The sequence below is a fragment of the Penicillium maclennaniae genome (genome assembly GCF_028827695.1).
Source record: "Penicillium maclennaniae strain IBT 15551 chromosome Unknown utg000003l:1.0-5670915.0:1.0-5674809.0, whole genome shotgun sequence".
NCBI classification, from domain to species: Eukaryota; Fungi; Ascomycota; class Eurotiomycetes; order Eurotiales; family Aspergillaceae; genus Penicillium; species Penicillium maclennaniae.
In genome coordinates, this window is record NW_026623215.1 from 4422825 (window position 1) to 4435008 (window position 12184).

Below are 12184 nucleotides of genomic sequence, written 5' to 3' on the forward strand. Positions count from 1 at the left end.
CTGTGCATCATCAGTGTTTCAGCCGGACCTGGCAAAGGAAGAGCGTTCGGACGAAATCACAGCTGATAGGAAAATCAAGTTCAAATGTATGGTAGCATTGACATATCTACTTAAAGATAGATAGCAACGTGATATGAATACATTGTCCAAAAAAAGTTACGGGGGTTCACTGAAAAGTAGGGAAATGGTGAAAGCTGTCATGGTTTACATTAAAGTCGTGCTCAAGCCACCAAGCGCTTCACACAACTCCGAAGCTATCCAGGAAGCCCAAGAAATGGAAAGAAAAAAAATATGTATATCAAAAAAGCATCAGGAAAAAAGGATAAAGCGTATCCAATCAGAAGCAAGTAACAATATTTGTCAGGTATTACCAGACCCAAGTTAAATAACAAGAACCTTCTCTCTTTCCGTCCCCTTTCCATTCCTTTGCAACGGCAACATACCAACCAGGCCCTAAGACCAGCTTAGTTGAAGACGCCCATTACGAATGGAGTCATTTAAGCCAGGAAGAAGGCGGCGGCAGCGGCGACACCAGCGAAGGTGAGCGAGCCGGAGACGGCACCAGCACCGTTGAAGACGGGGGTGGAAGAGGGGGAAGCGGAGGCGCTACCGGGACTAGAGATGGATTAGTTTGTCTTTCTTCGAGCTGGAAGGACAGGATTTTAACTTACGCCGAGCCCTTGGAGGTGGAGGGAACGTGGGGAACACCGGAGCCAGAGCCAGAACCAGAGCCGGAGCCAGAGCTAGAGCCAGAGCCGACGGGGGAGGAGCCGGAGGGAACGGAGCCAGCACCACCAGCGGAGGGAGTGACAGTCTCGTACCAGGTAGAGCACGAGGTGTGGGCAATGACCGAGGGGGTCACGACAGGGACAACGGGAGCAACGGTGGTGGCGGTGGTGGCAGAGGTGGCGGAGGTGACAGCGGGAGCGGAAGCAGAGCTGGACCAGGAGGGAGCAGAGCCGGAGGAGACGGGCTGAGCACCGCCAGCGGGGGTGGTGGGAACAGCAGTGGTCATGACGGAGGTCTCAGTGGCAGCAGCACCAGAGGGAATGGTGGAGGTAGCGCGGCCGGGGCAGTTGGTAACCTCGGGGCCGCAGGAGATGATGGTGACCTCCTCAGTCTGGTAGACAGTGGTGTCGGCGCCGTTGGGCATAGCGGCAGCCAGGCCGGCGAAGAAGGCAACGGTAGCAGCGGTGAAACGCATTTTGATTGATATGAGAAGGATAACCGAAAGGTGGTTTTGAAGAGTAGGGTTTGAAAAAGCGTAGCTTTTTGTAGAGAGTGAGAGTAGTTGGTTAAAGAGTGGATGACCGAAGTCGAAAGAGTGACTGATGCAAGGCAACGAAGATAGTACTTGAAGAAGGGAAAGAAACAAGAAGTAGCACGGGGGGGAGACCAGGGCCCTTTGTATGAACGGGGAGATTAGTCTTGGTCTGTCTGATAGTCCACTCGCGTCTTCGGGCCCCCCTCGAAAAAAGGGGAAATCGAGCTCGATGTGCATTGCGGAGTCGACTTGTTTCGTACCAGGTACATAGAAGTCGCGGTGAAGGTGCCGCTCGCACTTGGTTATCGGTACATCCTCGTATCTATTCATTGGCCCGAGTGGGCGCGTGGGATGAGCCGTTTCGTCCGTGACCACCACTTAGCATGTAATATTACTTGCCACTAAATGAGTTAGCGCAGGAACTGTGCCGATCGAGCGGATTCGGAAGGTGAAGTGTGAGACACGACCTTACTTGCGCCTTGCCGCGGTGTTTTGATTAACTCGACATGGTTACTTTCTATTTTCCAGACTACGTCAACAATCCTAGCAGTGCAGCAGATGTTGAAGAATCCAAGGTCACTTCCGGTCAGTGTGTCGGATTCTCAATCCGACGATACTCACCAAAAATCAAATAAACAGAATAGAATGAACCAATTCTCGGCGTTTCAGCCTGGGCCTCGACCAGCCAATCCACCGCCGATCCACCGCCCGTTCCTGACGGCGGCCGCCACTGTGTGTGTTTCCCCGTGGGTCCCATGTGCTCCACTTTACCCCTGAACAACCCGCCGATTGATTACACTTTCTGGCCACGGGCTTAAGTCTTTTTCTTTTTTTCACGGGCATCCTTACGGCGGACCTCAAATTGAGAACCGAGCACTTGTTCCCCAGGCGATACATATCGTCACTGGTGGACTGGCACTACCCGCCCTAGCGAATCGCCTTCAGGGTGTCAGTTCTATTCTCCTCACCATGACTCTCGGCAGCGAATACCAGTATAGAGTTTACTGTATCATCCGCCTCATCCGAGTAGAATCGAGTCCTTGTTATGACCATGTCCCTTTTGGTGTAAATTTTCTGTGAGCTGGATGAATGCTTCCACAGGTCGAGAGTCTCCTTCAATCTTACCTGAGAAAAGTAGTGCACTATAATGCTAGCGTCTGATTTGATTGCAAGCGAAACAAACTCGGTCCCCGCTGCGAACAAGGCGCTAGCCCTCGGTTTCAGCGCCATCTGCACCTCCCTAACGGCCGGTCTCCCGTTTTACATTGCTTGGGGGAGCTTAGCCACGGAGCGAGCCATGAGCGGGGGCCGGGCTTGAGCTTTGGTCCCTGAGTGCTACACCGTCATATTTAACAATTGATTGAGGAAAGTGGCTGCGCATTTGAACCCTGTGCGCGTGATTGATCTCGCCTGTGAATGTCTGGTAATAATTTACAGCGCTGATACACCAGGGCATGACCGTAACCGTCATAGTCCGGTATTTGTTGATCCCCATTTCTTGACCTGCAGTTCGTGAGTCTCGGCCTCGGGGGAGACACTTCAAGCGGTGCTTCATCGCTAGTCTCAGTGACATCTTTGTTTCTGATGGACTAATGATGCGAACTGTGCACTTTGTCTCTGATGGTTAGGGGCTCCATGATAGGGGTCCGCTTCACAAGTCAGACAGTAGGACGAATGACCTCGTGCCATGGTCCTCCCGAGACTCCACATTTCGTGCAACTATTGATTCTTACTTGGATCTGGTTTGCTTGTTTCTCTTCTCGCTACTTCAATGAATCGGCCTTTTTTGAGTCAAGATTGTATTATACCCCATAATCTTTGCTGCATGCTATACTTAGACTTGACTTTGATTTATTTGTGGAACCCGTTCACACCGATATTGAGAAAAAAGGGGGATTTTCTTGCTCACCAGATAACGGTGGATTGGAATTCTGTATTTCGTGTCTCCCCCTATAGCCATTGACTCTGTGAAGCCTATCTCAGCTGGTGGGAAAAAGGGGCTTGTCCGTCCAGCCAAGTCCATGAATCGTGTCGATTATATCGAGGGGCGCCCACCTGAGACCGCCAGCCTCTCTATTCCGTACACTACCCAACCTCCCCCGGCCACTCACTATTAAACGAGACCTGCCAGCTCCGCATCTCATCTTTATGGCAGTTACTTTGCAGAGTGCGCAACGAGGACACATGACCTGCAGATCGGGTATGAAGTGAAGCATCCGACGCCCTGCCGATCCATCGTCATCCTACAGTGTGTCACAAAATACACTGATCGGTTGAAGAATGAATACCAGTGACCATAACTTGGCAATCATGACGGACCAGTTTTATTCGCGTGTTTGATCGTGTTTGTCGTCAACGTCTCCGCTCTATGTCTTGACTTTAGACCTGTTCATTACGTGGTAATGCCGAGAATCGCCTGGGAATTATGGATCAAAGATCAGCGACAACGCGTCAGTCAAAATCGAAACCACTTCGGCGCCATGAGGACTATTGGCGGTCAGGATTAGTAAATTATTGATCCAACCGCGACCACCTACACGGTCCATTCCTGCAAATCTTGAACGCGGGTTACGTGGGACGACAAAACTTCTGGCGATGGAACAATCTCCGTGAAAGTAACGAATTGAAGAGATGGACACTTGAAGCCAGGGTCTGACTTGACCTACTCTGGCGCAAAACAAAAGTGACCTCGACTCCAAATCTCTCCTGGGTTTGGTAGGCTGTGGGTTGTCTCAGGCATGTCACTGCCTTATCGCGCGAGTCCATCCAGGCACGGGCGGAGGAACGATGACGTCGATATGCTCTGATGGAGCCTACCATTCTGCAAGGGTTTCCCCTCAAATGTGGCTCGCGATCTGTGGCGGTTGGTACCAGCTTCCTGAGTGCACTGCCCACTTGAGGGTGATGATAGCCGACCCAGAATATGGATGGCACAGCCACAAGGGACCATGGAGAGCGCCCTTGCCGTAGCCGAATCGATCGTTACTTTGAGACATTTGAAGAGGACACTAGCCACGTGAGTCCCGAGTTCCAACTTTCCAGTGATCGACAGTCCATGTATTCTACACGCTGATGACATCGCTCCCATCACACCAATTCAACGCCACAACCACAAGGAATTATCATTAGAGTCTGATACATCACACATGGGATCGCCCCCTAAGCACCATGATATCTGTATGGTCCAGACCGCGTATTATGGCCGGTGGGGGATATTGCGCCTTGGATATGAGTTGGCAATGATGTCGACGAGCGCCACTAACATTCTGGCGACACTTGGTTGGCGAAAGTGGAGTCTCGGAGAAGGATGTTTGCGGCTCCAAGGCAACAATATATTTCCCCGGGCGATGAAGATGATGTAGATTGGACAATACGTAATAAGTAAGTAGTACCATTGGCAGCTAAGGAGTATTGGGCCACCTTCGAGAAATTCGAATTGGCAGGATGTGATGAGAAAAGGCCAAGTGTGTGTGTGTGTGTGTGTGTGTGTACCTAAGTGCTTATTACCTAAGGTACGACAACAAATCTGGATCTCAATCGCAACCGTGGTTCACCCGTGAGAATTCAGCATGAGATTCGCGGCCAGAGCATCGAACAACAGCGCAAGACCTGCAATTCAAATAGACATCAAGTAGACATAAAAGAAGTGTCAAGGCCAGCCTTACGGGAGCAAGTCAGTGCGATCGCCGTGTTTCAGCTGAAGCGCCTTCTGAAACAGCCCCACCATCGCGACCACCCGATCTCTTTCTCCTCTCATTCCGTCCCACTCGGCGGCTGTGTTGTCTATTAATATTCATGAGAGTCTTGCTCGATTCAAATCCGTCGAGGCTTAAGCGTTGGCAGGTGGAACCGTTACCCGAGTCACCTGCTCTTTAACCTCCTCCATCTTCAACTTCCCCCTTCCACATTCGTTTCGGGGTCCCGATCTTTAGCACTCTCTTATCTGTCCAGATCCTACTGTTCAGTGGACGAGGCTCCATCGACGCTGTGGCTACTCTGGCTGATCCTAACGAGTTGTTCTTGCCCGGGATAGGCAGAACAATCTCGCCATGTCTTCCGTTCCGCTTCTTCGACCGCCGGTCCCTGGCAATCGCACCAACGCCGGCAGTCCTCGTGCTCCCAAACTCACCCTGGGTATCCCTCCGTCACCTAACGCCAAACCCGTCAATGGCAATGCTACTGTCGATGCCCCGCAGCCGCTGTCGTTGCCACAGCTTGTGACACAAGCGCAACCACAACCTCTCCAGACCAGCCGTCCTACCCCGCCCCGCCTGCAGCTCGCGACTCCCATGGGCAGCAGTCAAAATGTCCCACCGCAGACAACCATGAAACCGGCTGGTCGGCCGTCGTTAGGTCTGGCCACGAATGGACTCGGCGTAAATGGACAAAACGGCTCGCATGGCAAAGGCAATGATCCGGCGTCGGCGAACTCTCAATACTCCGCCCTCAACTTTGCCATGGGCCTCCGCCAACCCGGAAACGGCAACTCAGACCCTTCATCGGCCATCGGATCCGTGTACTCAGAACGCGATGGTGGTTCGCAATTAGAGGGAGAGAACGGCGTGAACGGACTACTTCCTGATCTTGATAAGCTGAGCCTGGAGAAGGGTCGACCTCTGGATGTGGAGGATTTGGATGACGAGGGCTGGCATGCGGCCAGCGAACAAAAGAAGATTGATGAGTTGGGAAGCTTGGGTGAGGGCGCTGGTGGTGCTGTCACCCGATGCAAACTCAAGGATGGCAAGACTGTGTTCGCTTTAAAGGTAAGACCTTATCATGGGCTTTACGTGATATCACACTTGGTCAAAGTTTTGATGAAAGCTAACAATTCGCGCAGATCATCACTACAGACCCCAATCCCGATGTCAAGAAGCAGATCGTTCGCGAACTCAACTTCAACAAGGACTGCGCCTCGGACCACATCTGTCGTTACTACGGCGCCTTCATGGACAAGTCAACGGGCACAATTTCTATCGCTATGGAATTTTGTGAAGGCGGAAGTCTTGACAGCATTTACAAGGAAGTCAAGAAGCTTGGCGGTCGTACTGGAGAGAAAGTCCTTGGAAAAGTTGCCGAGGGTGTGCTGAATGGCCTCACCTACCTCCACAGTCGCAAGATCATCCACCGAGGTATGGCCCATCCTTCTCTTGAAATGCCCAAAAAAGGCTAACCCCCCCATCAGATATCAAACCTTCCAATATTCTTCTGTGCCGTGATGGCCAAGTCAAACTCTGTGATTTCGGTGTCAGCGGCGAATTCGGCACCAAGGGCGATGCAAACACCTTCATCGGAACATCCTACTACATGGCCCCTGAACGCATTACGGGCCAATCTTATACCATCACATCCGACGTCTGGTCCCTCGGCGTGACATTGCTGGAAGTCGCTCAGCACCGCTTCCCCTTCCCTGCCGACGGGACCGAGATGCAACCTCGCGCCGGGTTAATAGATCTGCTCACCTACATCGTGCGCCAGCCCATTCCCAAACTGAAGGACGAGCCTGAAAATGGCATTCGCTGGTCGGATAACTTCAAGTACTTCATCGAGTGCTGGTATGTAATTGCCGAGTCGATCACCACAAGTCCAAGCTAACCAATTTTATCCAGTCTTGAGAAGGAACCTCCTCGACGGGCAACTCCTTGGCGGATGCAGGAACATCCGTGGATGCAGGATATGAAGAACAAGAAGGTCAACATGGCGAATTTCGTGAAGCAGGTGTGGGGGTGGGAAGAATAAAAAGGAAGCAATATTTCTCCCCTGACCTCGTTCTTCTTTTCTATACCCGCCGAGTCCTCGAATTTTGAGTCTGCGTGGCTGGACCCCAAGACTTGACCTGGCTGTCAACACTCAGATCACACGGCCACCCATCAAGACACTTCTTTACATCTGTTGATTTCATGTTGTGGCGCACTACAAGTTTTCATTGCCATGAGATGCCCGCCGGGCCGGAACTCGGCATGCATCAATCATCATACCCTGTCATTGTCCATATTAGCGACTACGACCTCTTGTCTGGCTACTTACCCACACGATCCTTACGGCCTGATATCCCCTTTCGCATTTTTCATACTTTATCCGATCCCTTCAGCCCAATTTCCTGCAAACTCGCGACATTCCCTCAATCCTCTCGTGCGCTTCCCACCTCATTGTCACATTTTGAGCCTGGACATATCCATTCATATATCATTTTGTTCGTTCATGTATAGCCAATCTTTTTAGGGTTTCTCCCCCCACTTTTTTTGGGTCCTGCTCTGCAGAGTGTACGCAACGCATTGGAGCCCAAGCTGGCACATACCCAGGTACTCAATACTAGCGCTGTTGTCTAGTGTACTCTTTCGCTTGTAACTGTAAGCTGAGAAAAGAGACTCATAATGTGCCGCAAACAGGTGAAGGAAATTTACAGTAAAGAATCGCATGTCAAAATAGAATCATTGCTTATATAGTCATCGCTCACATGATACACATCTAAAGTGCTTTTCCACCGTCCGAATTATCGATTCACCGGCTCAGCACCAAGAACCCACCCAAGTCCACTTGCCAATCCACCCGTCACCATATTGCTAACCATATCTCTCTTTCTGACTCTTCCCTCCCCTTCGGGTGAAAGCGGCCGCTCATCGCCACGAGAACCGCCATGACCAGCTGCTGCAGCGCGCAATGGGAACGCATTCTTATGCAACGCCATAGCCGCGCCCGTGCAACCTCAAACAACCCCATCGGCGCCTCATGAGAATGCGAATTTGTGGCACGGGCCCGAGCTCGTCTTGCTGCGCGCTGCCGCTCCGTGTCAAAGGCGTCACGCTCTGAATCCGACGGGCCGAACCCGCCAGGTACACTAGAGAGGGTATCCCCCTTTGTATCCCAGGCATCTTCTTCTGAGAGTTCGCGAGCGCGCAGGGAAGTCATTTCTTCATCACATCGGCGCCAAGCACCTAATATTTCGGGAAGAGGGTCTGGGGATGGGACTAGGGCTAGGGCCAGGGAGAGAAGTTCCATTCGTTGAGAGAGGTGGCTGATTTGAGATTGGAGGGGGATGGAGGGGTTTGGTGTTGTTGAGCGGTAGCGGCCTGCATTATAGACTGCGCGCCAGGAGATGTCATCTGGGACGCTTGGGGTGTTGAGGAGTGGAGATGAGGTTGAGAGGAGGGAGGGTGGTGTGAGACGGGTGAGGATGTAGGAGTAGGCCGTGCCGAAGTCGTTGGAGCTCAGAGCGGAGGATATGGCGAGGGATATTATGCGGCGCTCCGCTGTGACGAGGGCGTCTTGTTCGGAGAGGGGCTCTGATGTCTGGGGGGTGGTTTCGTTGGGGTCAGGCTTTGTGAACAGACCGGCAAGAACCAGATTGCGGCCAATTGAGAGAAGGTCGTCTAGTTTGGTGTAGCTTTTGGCGTTTTGGTCGAGGACTTTCTCGACTAGGGACAGGGGGTCGTGGTGCACACGGATGCTCACTGGTTGGAACGGGACGCCGTGTTGGAGGGTTAATGCGTAGAATGACAGTGCATGTGTGGCGGCTATGAGTGAGTGGATCTGTTTGAACGAGGCAGAATCCGGGAAGTGCGGTTGGAAAGCTTGCACGCTTCAGGGCTGTTAATATTCGAATCAGACTTTTGGTTCGGCTGAAACTCACATATCATAGGCTCTCTTTATCCCACCTCGGGACCGATTGCCATTGCTGGCATTGTCGTAGGCCGCATAGATAGCCTCGACAACCGCATCTTCTACCTGCTTCCTAGTCAAGGGAGCTGGCTCTGACGGACTGTATAAATCCACTGCAAGTTGGTATTCTGCGTAGAATTAGCACTAAGCACAATACATGAGAGGTCGGTGTCTTACCTCGTGCGCCGAGTAGAGCTTTCAGGATCTCTGTCTCAATTGCTTCTTTCGAGACTCTCCAGAAAAGACCATGGTGGGTCGATGGCTCATCCCAGCCATTGTCAGGATGCTCTGCTTGCCATTCGCGAAGCCAAAGCAGTTGTTCTCGTACCTTCTGCCACTCCTCTTTGGACCGAGGTTGTTTGACAATAGAGGCGATCAAGTTATTCAATTCCGCTATTTGCATCTCTTCCGTATTATGCAAGCACGTGTTCGCCACGAGTCGGCATGGAACAACATGGCCAAGACCGGTCAGTATGCGCAGAGAAAGGAGTACAGCACTCAAGAAAGAAATCGAAGATGGCGAAGGCTGTGTCAGTGGATTATCTCGAGCAAGGAGAGAGTTTTGAAGGAGGGACACCCGGTTTGTCGAGGAGATCAACTTTGCATCATAGTGCACCGATGGAAGCGCTGACTCGAACGAACCTAGGTATGAACAATCCTCAAGGCCAAGTAGCCTGGCAACACGATCCAACACTTGGTATGACCCCTCAATTGCCGCGTTTGATGAGTCCGCGTGAGCGTAAACTACAGCTAGACCCGACTGGCAGTACCTTGACAGCAACTCCTTCGCCTGGTCGGACGATATCTTCTTGTCTGTCTCTTCGTATCCACCCAGATCGGTGTCTTCTGGGCCATTCCAGTTGCTGAAAGCATGCACGACACTTTGGTGGTCCACAAGACTTCGTGACAAAAGCCACTCGTTCACATATTCCCATCCGGCCATTTCAGAGGGCTCCGGTTTTGGGGTGCCTTGAATGTAGGAGATCGAGTTCCGTCGCGCCGCTTCGTTGAGTCTCCTCCGCTTGGACCGGTTGCTACCGTAGAGCCAAGGGCCAATTAGTCCTCTCAAGTTGTTGACCAGATCCATGTTGCTTCTTTCAGGACCTCCAATAGACAAGAGTACGTTGACAGCTGCCTGATCACCCATCAACTCCAGGGTGTCCAGTGATATGACCTCGTCGCGGTTGGGATAATATTCGTAATTGAGACGGAGTGCAGGCAGTAGGCTTGAGATCAGCCAGGTTCGAATGAACGGGGAATGTTGGTAGAAGGGAAGGACCAGCTCCAAAATGAGAGGTTGAAGAGAAGTTTCAGCGTCAATAAGGTGTGACCGGTGTACTATGAATTGAGTTAGGGCGTCTGATGCCTCTACTTCTTCTTCTTCCTCGCCGTCGCGCCGCAGTGGCCGTAAACAAAGCTTGCGCACACGTTTCCTGGCTGCCGCCTCGGATAGGTCTCTAACCGCAGTGGTATCGACGTCTCGGTCCGACGGTACGCGAGAAGAGCCACCAATGATTTCCTGGAGCACTGGAACATATATAGAGGGTTCGGTGCTCTCGGGCAGGAATGTTAAGATGATGCGTAGAAGTCGTTCGAGTGGAAAACAATGGGGATATTGCGCATGGAGAGCAGGCAAATCGGCCACTTCACCTCTTGCACATAGACAGGTCGCTAAAAGAATCGCATGAGCGTCCGATAGCCCCTCCAGAGGCGCCATGGCGGTCGAGCAGAGAAAGGCACGGTTGTAAGGTGTCCTCATACTAGCGACGTCAACCCAAGTCGCATACGGCGGGGCGCACGGACCAGGTCGGAAACGAAAGGGAATGCGTCGCATCCGCCGGCAACTTCACCACTTTCTTGCTGCCTCTCAGCTCACCACCCTGTCAATTTCCCTCCCTGTTCGTCGACAATGGCTTCCGGTTTCGGTCTCAAGGGCGGTACGTGTCTCGCTAGCAGCTTTTCCGCAATGTTGGGGTGGTCTGCGGGGTGTCACTCGCCGGGTCACATCTTGCGCAGACCAGTCCCCTCCCCCAACGATCGTCCCCCGGTTGATTGACTGACTTATTTGTGCTCTTTCTAGGCCCCGGCCGTTGCTACCCCTTCTGGCAGGAGGTTCTTGGATGTTACGCCGTGAACGCTGGCGAGGGCGAGACCGGCAAGAAGCAATGCACCCCAGCTCTTGAAGATTACTACGAGTGCCTCCACCACCGCAAAGAGGTATGTTTTTGGACCTGGTTCGAAGTCGATTGAAAAGGCTTTGAACATCGAGTCTTTGAGGAACACATCTGACCTTTGGACCTGAATTACAGGCTCTCCGCACGATGAAGATGCAAGCCGCCTACCGCAAGGCTGAGGCTGCTCATCCCCGTGAGAACGAACCCAAGGCCGAGCAGATCCGCAGCCTGGGATTGCTTGGGAAGGAGGAGGAAGCTGCCGCGGTTTTGACCCAGCTGGGGCAACAATGAAAGACGATAAGGGAATAAATCCAGGGCGCGGTGTTTCTTTTTGTTTCAATACGTGTGATCCTTGTGTCTGCCCCGGACCATTCTTCTGGGAGCCTGTGACTGTATAGAAACGCTCAGTTTGTTGGCCTTGAGGCCTTGTCTTTGAAAATGATACTCCAGTTACATGACAAGTGTCTGCAGTACTACCGAGCATGGAGCTCTCGATTTGTTGGGGCAACCTGTTACTGTAAGAACGGGCTGGTAATTTGCGTTTGGCCTCGAAGGGCTCTATAGTTGAAGTATGATTGAGGTTAGACAAGTACTCTTCTCGCTGGTTCGTCTGATAATATCGAGGTTGAAATTCCATCATTCATGCAGGAGATTTGTCGGTAGAATCCGTCAATCGATTAATTACTTCACGGTCCTTAATTTGGATTATTTGTGTATGTTATGGGCATTACTTCTTATCTTTCACTGTCTCTTGATTTTTCCATGGCATCCCAGATATCCATTGAAAGTGATCAGATTGCGTTGAATACAAGTGCGTGACGAACGGCCACCAACTCGATGTGGATATATAGTTTCCGCTAATTTGTAATGGAGACCAATTCATTGGTGAATTAAATACTTCTGGCTCTCACTTCACTTCCGGCTGACAATGAGAGCGAATACTGAACGTAGTGTGAAATGACGTCGAGGCTTCTAGCGATGGCTATTGACTACATACTCGGCGATCCCTTCTGATCATCGTGAGAGTAAGGCCTTGTCTCTGATGAGGCCATCTGGCATGTCTTGGCGGTACTCCTGGCTGGACTCTGAA

General features: G+C 51.8%; 4 protein-coding genes across 4 annotated transcripts; 2 read left to right on the plus strand and 2 right to left on the minus strand.

Moving 5' to 3' along the window:
• Positions 1-497: 497 nt before the first annotated feature.
• Positions 498-1204, minus strand: N7477_003768 (GPI anchored serine-rich protein; the record flags this gene model as incomplete). The annotated part of the gene is made up of 2 exons (XM_056965431.1): positions 498-615; positions 672-1204. 2 exons carry the CDS (start codon positions 1202-1204, stop codon positions 498-500), a joined length of 651 nt encoding a protein of 216 aa, XP_056825384.1.
• Positions 1205-5313: 4109 nt separating this feature from the next.
• On the plus strand, positions 5314-7000 carry N7477_003769 (dual-specificity mitogen-activated protein kinase kinase; the record flags this gene model as incomplete). Its single annotated transcript, XM_056965432.1, has 4 exons — positions 5314-6027; positions 6102-6393; positions 6447-6816; positions 6871-7000. 4 exons carry the CDS (start codon positions 5314-5316, stop codon positions 6998-7000), a joined length of 1506 nt encoding a protein of 501 aa, XP_056825385.1.
• Positions 7001-7813: 813 nt separating this feature from the next.
• N7477_003770 (secretory pathway Sec39 family protein) lies at positions 7814-10637 on the minus strand (the record flags this gene model as incomplete). The annotated part of the gene is made up of 3 exons (XM_056965433.1): positions 7814-8840; positions 8892-9048; positions 9098-10637. The coding sequence occupies 3 exons, from the start codon at positions 10635-10637 to the stop codon at positions 7814-7816; spliced, it is 2724 nt and encodes a 907-aa protein (XP_056825386.1).
• A 192-nt stretch (positions 10638-10829) lies between these two features.
• On the plus strand, positions 10830-11385 carry N7477_003771 (uncharacterized protein; the record flags this gene model as incomplete). Its single annotated transcript, XM_056965434.1, has 3 exons — positions 10830-10857; positions 11001-11137; positions 11230-11385. 3 exons carry the CDS (start codon positions 10830-10832, stop codon positions 11383-11385), a joined length of 321 nt encoding a protein of 106 aa, XP_056825387.1.
• Between the last annotated feature and the right edge of the window lie 799 nt (positions 11386-12184).